This window comes from Ovis canadensis, chromosome 1, assembly GCF_042477335.2.
Source record: "Ovis canadensis isolate MfBH-ARS-UI-01 breed Bighorn chromosome 1, ARS-UI_OviCan_v2, whole genome shotgun sequence".
In the NCBI taxonomy this organism is placed as follows: domain Eukaryota; kingdom Metazoa; phylum Chordata; class Mammalia; order Artiodactyla; family Bovidae; genus Ovis; species Ovis canadensis.
The window spans coordinates 25,733,542-25,750,822 of NC_091245.1; the positions used below are offsets into that span (position 1 = coordinate 25,733,542).

General features: G+C 38.8%; 1 protein-coding gene across 2 annotated transcripts in view; it reads right to left on the reverse strand.

The window, feature by feature from the left end:
* The window catches only part of FAF1 (Fas associated factor 1), a 487,841-nt gene that overhangs the window by 102,655 nt on the left and 367,905 nt on the right, over window positions 1-17,281 (reverse strand). For both annotated transcript variants that reach the window (XM_069590953.1, XM_069590963.1), the window contains one exon: window positions 13,293-13,381. In XM_069590953.1, coding sequence (XP_069447054.1) covers window positions 13,293-13,381 — 89 coding nt within the window. The remainder of the gene's footprint in view (window positions 1-13,292; window positions 13,382-17,281) is intronic.

Below are 17,281 nucleotides of genomic sequence, written 5' to 3' on the forward strand. Positions count from 1 at the left end.
AGAATAGCAAGAAGAGATAAGAAAGCCTTTTTCAGCGATCAATGCAAAGAAATAGAGGAAAAGAACAGAATGGGAAAGACTAGAGATCTCTTCAAGAAAATGTGAGATACCAAGGGAACATTTCATGCAAGGATGGGCTCAATAAAGGACAGAAACGGTATGGACCTAACAGAAGCAGAAGATATTAAGAAGAGATGGCAAGAATACACAGAAGAACTGTACAAAAAAGATCTTCATGACCCAGATAATCACAATGGTGTGATCACTAATCTAGAGCCAGACATCTTGGAAAGTGAAGTAAAGTGGGCCTTAGAAAGCATCACTACAAACAAAGCTAGTGGAGGTGATGGAATTCCAGCTGAGCTGTTTCAAATCCTGAATGATGATGCTGTGAAAGTGCTGCACTCAATGTGCCAGCAAATTTGGGAAACTCAGCAGTGGCCACAGGACTGGAAAAGGTCAGTTTTCATTCCAATTCCAAAGAAAGCCAATGCCAAAGAATGCTCAAACTACTGCACAATTGCACTCATCTCACATGCTAGTAAAGTAATGCTCAAAATTCTCCAAGCCAAGCTTCAGCAATGCATGAACTGTGAAATCCCTGATGTTCAAGCTAGTTTTAGAAAAGGCAGAGGAACCAGAAAGCAAATTGCCAACATCCGCTGGATCATGGAAAAAGCAAGAGAGTTCCAGAAAAACATCTATTTCTGCTTTATTGATGATGCCAAAGCCTTTGACTGTGTGGATCACAATAAACTGTAGAAGATTCTGAAAGAGATGGGAATACTACACCACCTGACCTGCCTCTTGAGAAATCTGTATGCAGGTCAGGAAGCACCAGTTAGAACTGGACATGGAACAACAGACTGGTTCCAAATAGGAAAAGGAGTACGTCAAGGCTGTATATTGTCACCCTGCTTATTTAACTTATATGCAGAGTACATGATGAGAAACGCTGGACTGGAAGAAACACAAGCTGGAATCAAGATTGCCGGGAGAAATATCAATAACCTCAGATATACAGATGACACCATCCTTACGGCAGAAGAGGAACTAAAAAGCCTCTTGATGAAAGTGAAAGAGGAGAGCGAAAAAGTTGGCTTAAAGCTCAACATTCAGAAAATGAAGATCATGGCATCCGGTCCTATCACTTCATGGGAAATAGATGGGGAAACAGTGGAAACGGTGTCAGACTTTATTTTTGGGGGCTCCAAAATCACTGCAGATGGTGCATGCAGCCATGAAATTAAAAGACGCTTACTCCTTGGAAGAAAAGTTATGATCAACCTAGACAGCATATTCAAAAGCAGAGATATTACTTTGCCAACTAAGGTTCATCTAGTCAAGGCTATGGTTTTCCCAGGAGTCATGTATGGATGTGAGAGTTGGACTGTGAAGAAAGCTGAGCACTGAAGAATTGATACTTTTGAACTGTGGTGTTGGAGAAGACTCTTGAGAGTCCCTTGGACTGCAAGGAGATCCAACCAGTTCATTCTGAAGGAGATCAGCCCTGGGATTTCTTTGGAAGGAATGATGCTAAAGCTGAAGCTCCAGTACTTTGGCCACCTCATGCGAAGAGTTGACTCATTGGAAAAGACTCCGATGCTGGGAGATTTGGGGGACAGGAGGAGAAGGGGACGACTGAGGATGAGATGGCTGGATGGCATCACAGACTCGATGGATGTGAGTCTGAGTGAACTCTGGGAGATGGTGATGGACAGGGAGGCCTGGTGTGCTGTGATTCATGGGGTCACAAAGAGTCAGACACGACTGAGTGGCTGAACTGATGATGGAAAGGACATCTTTTTCTTTTTTTGGTTGTTAGTTCTAGAAGGTCTTGTAGCTCTTCATAGAACCAGCCAATTTCTGCTTCTTTGGCATCAGTGATTGGAGCACAGACTTCGATTACTGTGATGCTGAATGATTTGCCTTGGAAACAAACTGAGATCATTCATTTATCTTTGAGGCTGCACCCAAGTGCTGCATTTTGGACTCTTCTGTTGACTAAGAGGGCTACTCCGTGTCTTCTAAGGGATTCTTGCCCACAGTAGTAGATACAATGGTCATCTGAGTTAAATTGGCCCATTCCTGCCCATATTAGTTCACTAATTCTACTATGCTGAGGTTCAGTCTTGCCATCTCCTGCTTGACCATGTCCAATTTACCTTGACTCATGGACCTAACATTCCAATTTTCTATGTAATATTGTTCTTTACAGCACTGAACTTTCTTTTACAACTAGACACATCCACAACTGAGCACTGTTCCCACTTTGGCCCAGCCACTTCATTCTTTCTGAAGCTATTAATACTTGCCCTCCACTCTTCACCAGTAGCATATTGGATACCTTCAGACCTGGGGGGCTCATCTTCTGGTGTCATATCTCTGAGCCTTTTCATACTGTTCATGGGGTTCTCCAGGGGAGAATACTGGAGTGGGTTGTGATTTCCATCTCCAGTGGACCACTTTTTATCAGAACTCTTCATTATGACCTATCCATCTTGGGTAGCCCTGCACATCACGGCTCATAGATTCACTGAGTTACACAAGCCCCATTGCCACAAAAAGGCTGTGATCCATGAAGAGAAAATCAGATTGACCATGTAGCCAAAGATAGAGAAGCTCTATACAGTCAGCAAAAGCAAGACCAGCTGCTGACTAGCTCAGATCATGAGCTCCTTACTGCAAAATTCAGGCTTAAACTGAAGAAAATAGGGAAAACCACTAGGCCATTCAGGTATGACCTTATTAAAATCCTTTATACAATGGAGGTGACAAATAGATTCAAGGGATTAGATCTGATAGACAGAGTGCTTGAAGAATTATGGACAGAGGTTCATAACATTGTATACGAGGTAGTGGCCAAAACCATCCCAAAGAAAAAGAAATGCAAGGAGGCAAAGTGGTTGTCTGAGGAGGCTTTAAAAATAGTTGAGGATATAAAAGAAGTGAAAGGCAAGAGAGAAAAGGAAAGACATACCCAGCTGAACGCAGAGTTCCAGTGAATAGCAAGGAGAGACAAGATGGTCTTCTTAGGTGAATAATGCAAAGAAATTGAGGAAAACAACAGAATGGGAAAGACCTCTTTAAAAAAATGGAGATATCAAAGGACTATTTCATGCAAGGATGGGCACGATAAAGGACAGAAATGGTAAGGACCTAACAGAAGCGGAGGAGATTAAGAAAAGGTGGCAAGAATACACTGAAAACTATACAAGAAAGGTCTTAATGACCTGTATAACCATGATAGTGTGATCACTCATCTAGAGTCAGACATTTTGGAGTGTGAAGTCAAGTGGGCCTTAGGAAGAACTACTATGAACAAAATGAGTGGAGGTGATGGAATTCCAGTTGAACTATTTTAAATTCTAAAAGATGATGGTGTGAAAGTGCTATACTCAGTATGTCAACAAATTTGGAAAACTCAGCCGTGGCCACAGGATTGGAAAAGGTCAATTGTCATTCCAATTCCAAAGGAGGGCAATGCCAAAGAATGTTTAAACTACTGTATAATCATGGTCATTTCACATACTAGCAAGGTTATGCTCAAAATCTTTCAAGCGAGGCTTCAAAAATACGTGAACTAAGAAATTCCAGATGTACAAGCTGGGATTCAAAGAGGCTGAGGTCAAATTGCCAACATTCAATGGATCATTCAGAAAGCAAGGGAGTTCCCCCAAAACATCTACTTCTGCTTCACTGACTACACTAAAGCCTATGCCTGTGTGGATCACAAAAAACTGGAAAATTCTTAAAGAGATGGGAGTACCAGACCACCTCACCTGTCTCCTGAGAAACCTGTATGTGGGTCAAGAAGCAACAGTTAGAACCAAACACGGAACAACTGACTAGTTCAAAATTGGGAAAGGTTGTGTACTGTCATCAAGTTTATTTAACTTATTTGCAGAGTACATCATGTGAAATGCCAGGCTGGATGAATCACAAGCTGGAATCAAGACTGCTAAGAGAAACATTAACAATCTCAGATATGTGGATGATACCACTCTAAAGGCAGAAAGTGAAGAGGAACTAAAGAGCCTTTTGATGAGGGTCAAAGAGGGTCAAAAAGCTAGCTTGAAACTCAACATTCAAAAAAAAAAATTAAGATCATGGCATCTGGTACCATCACTTCATGGCAAAGATAGGGAGAAAAGTGGAAGCAGTGACAGATTTTATTTTCTTTGGCTCCCAAATCACTGCAGATGGTGACTCCAGACATGAATTTAAAAGATGCTTGCACCTTGGAAGGAAAGCTTTGACAAACCTACACAGAGTTTTAAAAAGCAGAGACATCACTTTGCTGACAAGGTCCATATAGTTAAAGCTATGGTTTTTCCAGTAGTCACGTACAAATGTGAGAGCTGGACCATAAAGAAGGCTGTGCACTGAAGAACTGATGCTTTCTAATTGTGGTGCTGGAGAAGACTACTGAGAGTCCCTGGGACTGCAAGGAGATCAAGCCAGTCAATCCGAAAGGAAATCAACCCTGAATATTCATTGGAAGGACTGATGCTGAAGCTCCAATACTTTAGCTGCCTGATGTAACAACCCAACTCACTGGAAAAGAAGACCCTGATGCTGGGAAAGACTGAGGGCAAGAGGAGAAGGGGGCAGCAGAGGATGAGATGGTTAGATAGCATCACCAACTCAATAGACATCAATTTGAGCAAACTCTGGGAGATAGTGGAGGACAGATGAGTCTGGCATGCTGTAGTCCATGGGTCACAAAGAGTCGCACACGACTTAGGGACTTTGTTGAAAAACAACAAAGCGAGACAGTGAGCACAGTGTGGTCACTGCTCTTCTACAGACCATCCTATTCCCATTGCATGACATCCAATAGTGCCATTTGATGAAGTTAATTCCTTTAGAACTTATTCTGCTTTATTGTTTGGGCTTTTCTTTTTTTTACTGTTAATTTTATAGTAGCTGGATTTACAAGTTTCTTGGCAACAGTAGAATCTGAATCCATTTTTACCTCAAAGACTGCCATTTGTAAGCAAATTCTCATCGGTGGTTTGGTTACTTTTCTGAGGTAAGCAATATGATTTTTTAAAAAATGTGTTAATGGTAAGTATTACTTTTTCTTTTGTCCTGAAAAAAATCTATTGCTTTAACAGAGTGGCAGGTCACTGAACTTTATTTAAAAATGAAACAAAAACTCTGAAGGCTTTGTGCTTTTATGAAAAGTTTTGTAGAGAAGCAGTGGCATTAGGGTAAACAGATTGTGTTTCCTATACAATCTATATTCATATATTTACTTTTCAGTCAAAAGTTTCTTTTATCGAGGCCAGTATGAAATCATCAATATCAATAGTAAGTTCCCTTGTATTTCCTATGCTAGCATTAGAGTTCTCTTAATTTTGTTTCTACTGGTGTTGAACTAGTTTCAACTGTCTATACTGATTTACAGTATTTTTAAATATTTATTTTATTTTTAGCTGAATTGGGCCTTTGTTATGGCACATGGGATATTTGGTGTGGCATGCAAGATCTTTCATTGCAGCATGTGTGCTTCTCTCTACCTGTGGTGTGTGGGCTCTAGAGTCTGTGGGCTTCATAGCTGCAACATGTGGAAACTCTAATTCCCTGACCAGGGATCAAACCTGTGTTCTCTGCATTGGAAGGCAGATCCTTCACCAATGGACCACCAGGTAAGTCTCCTGATTTACAGTATTCATTTATAGTATTTTCATCATTATCTTTATGCTTCAGTGAACCACATGTAAGCCATGAAAACTTCTGGTGAACTAAGAATATAACTAATTTAAGCAAGAAAATATGAACGTAAATTTAACAGTAACACATGAATGACATGAAAGTACAGAAGCTGAAACCAACTGCTGCAGTCAAATGAGTATCTGTCAAGACTGAACAACCAATGTAATCCTTGTAATACACAAGGAATCTAATAAATTATAAAAGATACGATGAATCAAACAGGATTTGGAGGGATACTGCAATTTATCTTACATTTCAAAATATGAAATAAACATGAACAAAACTGACTATGTTGCTTGTTCAAACTAGATGCTTGTAATCCTTGATAGATGGCTGAGTACAGCAGTAATCTGGGAAACACAGTGAAAACCATTGCCTTAGAGATTAGAACTATACCTGGCATGTAGCACGAACTTGAAGAATGACTACTATTATTACCTTATTTCTTATCTCTTCTACCTGCATCTTAGCTTACATTGGCAGTATGCAAGAGCCCTTCTGTGTGCTCCATGTCAAGCTGCCTGCACAGCATGCCTAGCTCGTCCTGGGTAGGTGCTCCTGAGGCTTCATCTACCTGACAGCTTCATAGACTTATTGAAAATGCTGGGTGGTAAGTCCAAGGACCCTGTCTGTCTTGCTACAGCTGTGTTACTGGTGCCCTACATCTGGTGCATAGGAAAAGAATATGAAATGAATATACAAGCAAGATGACACAAAACATCATCTGCTGTGATTGGGGACTAACTATGTAGAAAAGTCACTGGATGAAGAACCCTTTTAAAGTACTTATGTACCCCAAAAAAGGAGCACCTAAATATTTGGTTGGCCAACCCAATACATAAAACAAATATTAACAGACCTAAAGGAAGAAATAGATAGCAATATAATAATACACTACTTTATTAGTAGATATTTTTGTTAACGGTATTGATTTGTTTTCTAAGTGTTTACTGAACATCTATGAAAGATACAGCTTCTCACTAGAGAAAGCACTAGGTTAAAGGGAGATCAGTGGCTCAGCTGGTAAAGCATCTGCCTGCAATGCAGGAGACCCAAGTTTGATCTCTGAGTCAGGAAGATCCCCTGGAGAAGGCAGTGGCACTCCACTCCAGTACTCTTGCCTGAAAAATTCCATGGACAGAGGAGCCTGGGGGGGCTACACCCCATGGGGTCGCTAAGAGTCAGACACGACTGAGCAACTTTACTTCACTTTCACTTCACTTCACTAGAGCAAAGTACCTCTCTGTCCCCAGTACTGAGCCCAGTGCTGTATCTTTCACAGATGCTCAGTAAAAAGAACAATTAATGATATAAAAGGTTAGTTCATTCTGAGCCACTGAAGAATGAGTCATTAATATATAGTTTGTGCTTGGTTCTATTTAATAAAAGCTTTATAATATAGGCATTTCTGGTTGTACTAATACAATAGAATCATTGAAGTGATGAATGTAAGTGAACCAAAGTTAAGTTTAAATAAATTCAGGCCTAGGAAGTCATCCTTCAAATCTGCTCACAAATTCCATTTTAACTGTATGCTTAAGTCTTATTTGAAACTTTTAAAGAAGTAAAGCCAAATTTACAATTACAAGAGACAGTGTTTCTTATCACTTACTCAGCAGATACCAAATCACGATCTATGCATAGTCAAGAGAAGATTTTAAACTTAGAAAAGCTTTTCTTAGGAATTCTATGTATGACCTGAAAGATAACTTTCATGAAGATACTCTAAAAACAAGGAGAAACCCTTATCTCTTGCAGTTAAATTTCAATAAAAAATTTCAATTATATGGAGTCTTAGACATTTCCTGTAACCTTCATATTAAATTTTGTGCTTAGTATTAAAGGAATTACCTTACCAATGAATTATGAGGAACACAAATTAAGATGAAAGAATGAACTGGGACTATGCATGCAAATATTGTACATTCATATTATTATACAACATAATCTGTAAATCTAGTACTAATGAGACTCAAGACTTAAATGGCTGAAGAATGCGTTTAGTGCATTATTGTCAATCAATGCCTCTATTCCAGGATAAATGTAATCTTGAATGGCAACACACCAATTATTACAAATTCCTAACTAAGTACAGTACTTCATAATTTCAAAATGTCAGTGTCAATTTATAAAGCAACAGATAAACATCTTTCTACCATATATCCAATTACCTTTCCCTCAGAGAAAATAAAACACTATTAGGAAAAATTACAAACAAAATTTTTATAGCAACAGAAGGAACCTATTGATATTAAAATTCTAGTTACAGCACTCTGAACTTTCATATTTGTTAATGTGGATACACCAGGTTTTATACCACTGTAAGTATTATTTTTAAAGTCACACTATTTTATATAAGTTCTTGCAATAATTTATTTATTTAGTCATTTAACAAACATTTTTTAAGTGCCTACTAGTGACTGAACTGAAGTGAACCGAACACTGAGAAGTTTGTTACTGTTTGGTTGCTAAGTTGAGTCCAACTCTTTTGTGACCCTCATGGACTGTAGCCCACCAGGCTCCTCTATGGGATTTACCACAGAGGAAACGGGAATTTCTGAGGCAAGAATACTGGAACGGGTTGCCATTTCCTTCTCCAGGAGATATTCCAGGCTCAGGGATCAAACCCATGTCTCCTGTACTGGCAGGCAGGTTCTTTTACCACTGAGCTACCAGGGAAGCCCAAACTGTTACAAGACAGAGTTACAATATGAATATGATATAACCCTTGCTTTTAAACTCAAGTCTAACAGAAGACAGAGACAAATAAATAAAGTTAAATCAATATTAAAGGTTATACTGAAATTGTTTACATGTTTCCCATTTGTAATAGCCAAAGGAAATTGTACTGAAAACACTCATTATACCTGGAAATTTTACGTTATTGCTCAAAAATCAAACTCTCCTTTACTTGTTCTATGTAAATCTTTCTTTAAAAATTAAAAACAAAGAAAAAATTAAAAAGAATAATTTGATAGATATATGAATTTAGCATCTCAAATTAATAGGTGATATTATTTGTTTCATAATTTACCTTTAGATTGCTTCCCAAATCCAGAAATTTCTTGACTGACAAAGCACTAATAATTAGAGATGAACATCAATCCTACTCGCTGTGTGACCTTGGGTAAATTAACCTTTTTTATTCTCAGTTTTCTCATCTGAAAACTAGAGATGACAGTACCAGTCTGTGTTGGATTATGTTCCATTTGCCCATTCAGTTCCTGATGGCTCAGATGCTAAAGAATCTGCCTACTGTTCAGGAGACCCAGGTTCAATCCTTGGGTCGGAAAGATCCCCTGGAGAAAAGAATGGCAACTCACTCCAGTATTCTTGACTGGAGAATTCCATGGACAGAGGAGCGTGATAGACTACCGTTCGTGGGGTCGCAAAAAGTTGGACAAGACTGAGCAACTAACACTTTCACTTTCCTTTCACCCATGTTCTACCTGAGCTTCCCTGATAGCTCAGTTGGTAAACAATCTCCCTGCAGTGCAGGAGACCCTGGTCAACTCCTGGGTTGGAAGGTCCCCTGGAGAAGGGATAGGCTAACCACTCCAGTATTCTTGCCTGGAGAATCCCATGGAGAGAGGAGCCTTGTAGGCTACAGTCCATGGGGTTGCGAAGAGTCGGACACGACTGAGCGACTTCACTTTCACTTTCACCCACTTCAATATTCTTGGATTCCCCTTGTGATTCAGCTGGTAAAAAAATCCAACTGCAATGCGGGAGATCCAGGTTTGACCCTCAGTTGGGACAATGCCCTGGAGAAGGGAAAGGCTACCCACTCCAGTATTCTGGCCTAGAGAATTACCTGGACTGTATAGTTCATGGGGTCACAAAGAGTCAGACACGCCTGAGCGACTTTCACTTTCACTTTTCACTTTCATGCTCTACCTAGCTTTTTGCTCAGGGAGGTTCTCTTGCCTGCCTTTCAGTTGCTAGTTGGGTTAGGTCAATAGAAGGTACTAGCAGATCATAAGTATAAAAAGGGAAGGGGAGCTATTCCTTAGTTTCCTCCTTACCAGCTCAAAAGGGCTGGCCCTGAAAGAAGCAATCATCTCCACATACTACCCTTTCCTAGGCCTTCAGGCCTAAGGGTGGTAATGGCTCCCTTTAGCCCTAGAGTATACTATCCATTGATGATTCCTATAAACTCTGCCCATATCTGTATAAAGAGTTATCTTATTAAACTCTTCTCAACAATCTAGTTTGAAAGCATCACCTGTTCCAGCCAGAACTCTGAATTATATGCAACCTTGTGAGATAGTTTTAAGAATCACATGAGATGATAAATGAAATGTGCTCTGAATAGTGCCAAGTATTAATACATTATCTTGGTCATGAAGATCTTTTTTGTACAGTTCTTCTGTCTATTATTGACACCTCTTCTTAATATCTTCTGCTTCTGTTAGGTCCATACCGTTTCTGTCCTTTATTGAGCCCATCTTTGCGTGAAATGTTCCCTTGGTATCTCTAATTTTCTTGAAGAGATCTCTAGTCTTTCCCATTCCGTTCTTTCCCTCTATTTCTTTGCCTTGATCACTGAGGAAGGCTTTCTTATCTCTCCTTGCTATTCTTTGGAACTCTGCATTCACATGCTTATATCTTTCCTTTTCTCCTTGGCTTTTCACTTCTCTTCTTTTCACAGCTATTTGTAAGGCCTCTCCAGACAGCCATTTTGCTTTTTTGCATTTCTTTTCCATGGGGATGGTCTTGATCCCTGTCTCCTGTACAATGTCACGAACCTCCTTCCATAGTTCATCAGGCACTCTATCAGATCTAGTCCCTTAAATCTATTTCTCACTTCCACTATATAATCATAAGGGATGTGATTTAGATCATACCTGAATGGTCTAGTGGTTTTCCCTACTTTCTTCGATATAAGTCTGAATTTGGCAGTAGGAGTTCATGATCTGAGCCACAGTCAGCTCCTGGTCTTGTTTTTGCTGACTGTATAGAGCTTCTCCATCTTTGGCTGCATAGAATGTAATCAGTCTGATTTCGGTGTTGCCCATCTGGTGATGTCCATGTGTAGAGTCTTCTCTTGTGTTGTTGGAAGAGGGTGTTTGCCATGACCAGTGCGTTCTCTTGGCAAAACTCTATTAGCCTTTGCCCTGCGCATTCCGTATTCAGAGGCCAAATTTGCCTGTTACCCCAGGTGTTTCTTGACTTCCCACTTTTGCATTCCAGTCTCCTATAATGAAAAGGACATCTTTTTTGGATGTTAATTCTAAAAGGTCTTGTAGGTCTTCATAGAACCGTTCAACTTCAGCTTCCTCAGGGTTACTGGTTGGGGCATAGGCTTGGATTACTGTGATACTGAATGGTTTGCCTTGGAGATGAACAGCGATCATTCTGTCGTTTTTGAGACTGCATCTAAGTACTTCATTTCGGAAGCAGAAGATATTAAGAAGAGGTGGCAAGAATACACAGAACTGTACAAAAACGATCTTCACGATCCAGATAATCACAATGGTGTGATCACTCATCTAGAGCCAGATATCCTGGAATGTGAAGTCAAGTAGGCCTTAGAAAGCATCACTATGAACAAAGCTAGTGGAGGTGATAGAATTCCAGTTGAGCTACTTCAAATCCTGAAAGATGATGCTGTGAAAGTGCTGCACTCAATATGCCAGCACATTTGCAAAACTCAGCAGTGGCCACAGGACTGGAAAAGGTCAGTTTTCATTCCAATCCCAAAGAAAGGCAATGCCAAAGAACGCTCAAACTACCGCACAATTGCACTCATCTCACATGCTAGTAAAGTAATGCTCAAAATTCTGTAAGCCAGGCTTCAGCAATACATGAACCGTGAACTTCCAGATGTCCAAGCTGGTTTTAAAAAAGGCAGAGGAACCAGAAAGCAAATTGCCAACATCCGCTGGATCATAGAAAAAGGAAGCGAGTTCCAGAAAAACATCTATTTCTGCTTTATTGACTATGTCAAAGCCTTTGATTGTGTGGATCACAATAAACTGCAGAAAATTCTGAAAGAGATGGGAATACTACACCACCTGACCTGCCTCTTGAGAAACCTATATGCAGGTCAGGAAGCAACAGTTAGAACTGGACATGGGACAACAGACTGGTTCCAAATAGGAAAAGGAGTACGTCAAGGCTGTATATTGTCACCCTGCTTATTTAATTTATATGCAGAGTACATCATGAGAAACGCTGGACTGGAAGAAGCACAAGCTGGAATCAAGATTGCCAGGAGAAATGTCAATAACCTCAGATATGCAGATGATACCACCCTTATGGCAGAAAGTGAAGAGGAACTAAAAAGCCTCTTGATGAAAGTGAAAGAGGAGAGCGAAAAAGTTGGCTTAAAGCTCAACATTCAGAAAATGAAGATCATGGCACCTGGTCCCATCACTTCATGGGAAATAGATGGGGAAACAGTGGAAAAAGTGTCAGACTTTATATCTGGGGGCTCCAAAATCACAGCAGATGGTGATTGCAGCCATGAAATTAAGATGCTTACTCCTTGGAAGGAAAGTTATGACCAACCTAGATATACATATTCAAAAGCAGAAACATTACTTTGTCAACAAAGGTCCATCTAGTCAAGGCTATGGTTTTTCCAGTAGTCATGAACAGATGTGAGGGTTGGACTAAAGAAAGCTGAGCACCAAAAAATTGATGCTTCTGAACTGTGGTGTTGGAAAAGATTCTTAAGAGTCCCTTGGACTGCAAGGAGATCCAACTAGTCCATCCTGAAGGAGATCAGTCCTGGGTGTTCATTGGTAGGACTGATGTTGAAGCTGAAACTCCAATACTTTGTCCACCTGATGCGAAGCGCTGACTCATTTGAAAAGACCCTGATGCTGGGAGGGATTGGGGGCAGGAGGAGAAGGTGATGACAGAGGATGAGATGGCTGGATGGCATCACCGACTCAATGGACATGAGTTTGAGTAAACTCTGGGAGTTGGTGATGGACAGGAAGGCCTGGCGTGCTGTGATTCATGGGGTTGCAAAGAGTAGGACACGACTGAGCAACTCAACTGAACTGATTAATACATTATAAATATTCAGTATTTGTTGACTACTATTATACTATCAATATTGCTGTTATTATTATTCTATTATATTTGAGGTTCCATGCCCATGTCATCTATGCCATCTAAATGTTTGAGAGACACAAAATTCAGAATTCTAGTGATCATTTCACTAATTCTCACAGGGATTCAAAAATATGTACAAATGTAAAATGTGTTTATTGGCAATCAATCTCAAAAAGAGTAAGAGGACCTTAAAAGGGAGTGAAATACTCATATGATAGTACTGGACTATGTAGTTTCTCCTGTAAACATGCTTCAGAATTCATTTCCTGTGAATTGCAAATCTAGCAAAGAATAACTTCGTAAAGTTAAACAAATTGTTGTGTCTTTGGGTCATGAAAAGAATGGAGTGAAATGTAAATTCAGTGGCATAAAAATTCTCAGTTCATGTAGAAATGCATCTTCATCAGTGCCTTGTTTATCAATCATGTCATAGGCAAACATCACCATTTGACAAATTGTCTCATCAAAATCCTATTAAACGTCCACTTAACCTTTCACCTTACCTCATCCTTTATATCTTCCTGTTGTTGGGCTGTGAAGATCTCCATTGCAGCCATGAGCCTCATCATTAACTCATCCACTGTTGTGTTACCTAGTAACATACGGAGATTGCCAAACTTTACATCAAGGTTAGAAAATGGGAAGTTGCTCTAGAATTAATCATTAAGGAATAACTACAGTCTAAAAAATTACAGACTAGCATGCCAATAAAGACTTTTATGCTTGCATTGAAAAGTTTATTTTCAATAAGAAAGTAAGGCAGTACACTGGCAGTTGAAATTTCAGAATACTTAGATTTGTGAGAACAGTCTCTTTATAAAGATTTTTGGTACTATTTAGAATATCCAAGTCACAAGGAAAAAAGTATCTTTCAAATTAGGAAAACATATCTACTGAACAACACTGGCAACAACTACCATTTGTTTGTAAGCCAGTGATTAGGTTAAATGATTAGGTTTATATATATAAAATCTCACTTAATCTATGAAGGCTCATTATGATTTTGATAGTAAAGAGAAGGAAAATGAGGCTTACAGAGCTCAAGTAACCTGACTAAACAAGGTCAAGTTGGTTAAGTTATAGGACCAGGATTTGAAACCATATGAGTCTGACTCAAAAGCCTGTCTTCTTTGCCACTTTAGCACACTGTTTACTTAGAATTATCTCCTACTAAAATTCCTTTGGTGAAACAAATAGTAATCCAATTTCTGGGGAAAAAAAAAAAAAGATTTTTTTCCCCTAAATGGTATTTTTCCCTTTTAGCTGCAAATATTTCCCTTCAAATAACTATGCTATATAATCTTTATGGACAGGATATTTAAAATGTTTGATTTTCTTGAATGCTATTTTATTCCAAGTCCATAACAAACATATATGCCATTTTTTGCATGCATCGAGTCTTGCTATTTGCTTTGGATACATCTACAAGAGAGAAAGTCATGAAGATCCATAAAGATATAGCAATTTTTCTCTTCTTTCAAACCAACAGGCAAAAGAGCCTGTCTTTCTCCAAGGCCTCAAAAGGTGTCTTCTAGTCCCATTAATGGAATGGCTACCAATGAGACAACACATAACAAGCATCCTTGCTTGTATTCTTCCGGAGTACCATCTGCCTAATATGATCCTCCACTGGTCCTTTCCCAGTTTTCCTTATGATCACTGGCAACATGGGGTTGCTACTGCTAAGTCACTTCAGTCGTGTCTGACTCTGTGCAACCCCATAGATGGCAGCCCACCAGGCTCCCCCGTCCCTGGGATTCTCCAGGCAAGAACACTGGAATGGGTTGCCATTTCCTTCTCAAATGCATGAAAGCAAAAGGGGAAAGTGAAGTTGCTCAGTCATGTCTGACTTAGCGACCCCATGGACTAAAGCCTACCAGGCTCCTCCATCCATGGGATTTTCCAGGTAAGACATGGAGTTAGGGGGCAGTTCTGGTCTCTAGTCAAAGAAATAATCTAATCTGGCCACACTGAGCACTACTCTCTCCATAGATCAGCTAAAGAACAAATATTATCTTGGTCTGGTATAACATTACCAAGAAGTAGAGTTGGTTTTAGAGTCAGAGTTCTAACCCTACTTCTACTTCTTACATGATCTAGTACCTAGAAACTGCCTAGCACATGACAAGGGCTTAGTAAACAAGTGAATAAGAAAAGAGGGCGTGACTATAGCTCTGAAACAATCAATTTTCTTATCTGCAAAATGAAGATAACACTACCTCTGTAGGGTTCTTAGAAGGATTAGAGATAATATAAAGTGCCTGGTACCAAGGACACACAGCATCACTGTGTGAGACAGATAAAATAAACAGTAAAAGTTTAATAAGAGTAACCTCAATGTAGATTTTGATACTGGGAAAATCTTTGGGTTTCCATTTCTTATTTGTAAACTATAGTGACTAAGAGAGCATGGGGCATGAATACTTTGTAAAGGTACTAGAAATCATCATTGGGGAAATATTATAATTTTATTGTTGTTGTTGTTCAGTTATGCCCGACTCTATGCGACCCCGTGGACTGCAGCATATCAGGCTTTCCTGTCCTTCACTATCCCTGAGCTTGCTCAAACTCATCCATTGAGTCAATGATGTCACCCAACCATCTTGTCCTCTGTTGTCCCCTGAATAGGTGACTACATCATGGCCATTAATTTTTAGGCTTAAAGCTACTGCTTATCAACTATGCTTTGACCCTAATTTACAGACTCATTGCCAAACTGTACTTGAAGGTACTTTATACCTAAGCCCTTAATGATCCAAGATGCAGAAAAGTATCAGTTAATGCATTTCAGGGACAATTTATTTGTTATAGTTTATTGCAAAAGAATTTCTTTATATAGTTAAAAACTGTTGAGATCCCTGAAGGATTTTTTTTATGTGGATATGGTTACCAACATCTACTGTGTTGGAAATGAAAACTGAAATATCTAAAACATAGTTATCCATCCATTTAGAAGGTAACAATAATAAACCCATAATTTGCTAATATAAACATCATGTTTTATGAAAAATGACTATATGTTCCAAAAGGAAAGATTTACTGAGAAGAATGTCATTAGTTTAACATTTTTGCAAATTTCTCTAATGTTAAGCTTAATAGAACACAATTGGATTCTCATATCTATATCTACATTAAACTAATTATAATGTGTCATCTTGGTTGAAATTTATGAAGCAATTGTGGCCCCACACAGATACATAGTCGGAAAATGGAGAAGTATTTTAATAGGTAATTACAGATTTTTATTTAATACTCCCAAACTGACAAGTGGGATTTTTTTTTAAGATTAGGTATGTGAAAAACTGGAAACTGTATCAGTGAACTTACTACACTGTGTTATATTAAAATCCATTGGTCTATTTTGACCTTTGAATAGGTCTGTTACTCATGCATGAGTTTATAACATTATACACTGGTCATCTGGAAAATACTGGTTCATTGAGTAATCCATTTCTTTTGAATGCTGACACAGCTAATTTTATGATATTAAAAAAAAAATCACATTTATTAGTACTACCACTGATGTCACCAGGAAAGTATTTAAGCTGTCAGTCTTAAATGGTGGAGGACATTCTAACTTTTTGCTTAAAAAACCAAATTTCTATCATTGGCAACAAATGTTATTTGTTCTAAAGCTTGCAGTAACAGGCTGTCATTTTGTTCATTTTAGAGAAATGTCTGCCCAACTGTGTCACATAAACTATAAAAAGGTTTAATATTTAATAAAATATACTTTTTTAATGTACATACATGGAAGTGGAAAATATGAGTACAGTTCTGGGTCATGGCCCTGATTTGTGCAAAGGTACCAGCAGTTTTAAACAGCACTGATTTTTTGCCATCAGTGCACATGTCAACACAGTAAAAAATGCAAAAAAAAAAAAAAGTCTACTACTATTATGAAAACGTTTTTGACCTTGTAGATGCCCTGAAAGGGTCTAGGGGACCTGTAGGGTCCATGGACCATCCTTGAGAACCACTAGCTATTGTAACATTGCTCCTGATAGGAAAACTGAAATGAAACATTATCTATTTAATCTGTATAATTTGTCCCCCCAGCAGGTCTTTAACACTGTTTATGAAAGTGAAAGCTCTAGTTATAGAGAAAACATAAAATACTGGAGGTTTTGTTTTATTTGAGTTTGAAAGGCACTAGAAGTTATACCCCTTCCTCACTGCATTATCCACTATTGAACTTTTAGCTTAAATAGGGGCAGAAATTAAGTATTTCAGACACCTTGGAGCACTTGAAACATCGTTTTCTCTGTGGCATAGAAAAAATAAACTGTTTTCAATTTAAGCTTTGCCACGAATAAGGTAATTTTTTATACTAATCTTTAGGGTATATTAGTAACATTAAAAAAACACTCATTTTTTTGGTAAAGAATGTGCACTGTGATTAAATTGACAGGCATGCTACAGCTTCACACCTCAAGGTTGCACTCTAGACAAAGATTCACACAAATAAGGATAAACAATTGCCACTGTGAAC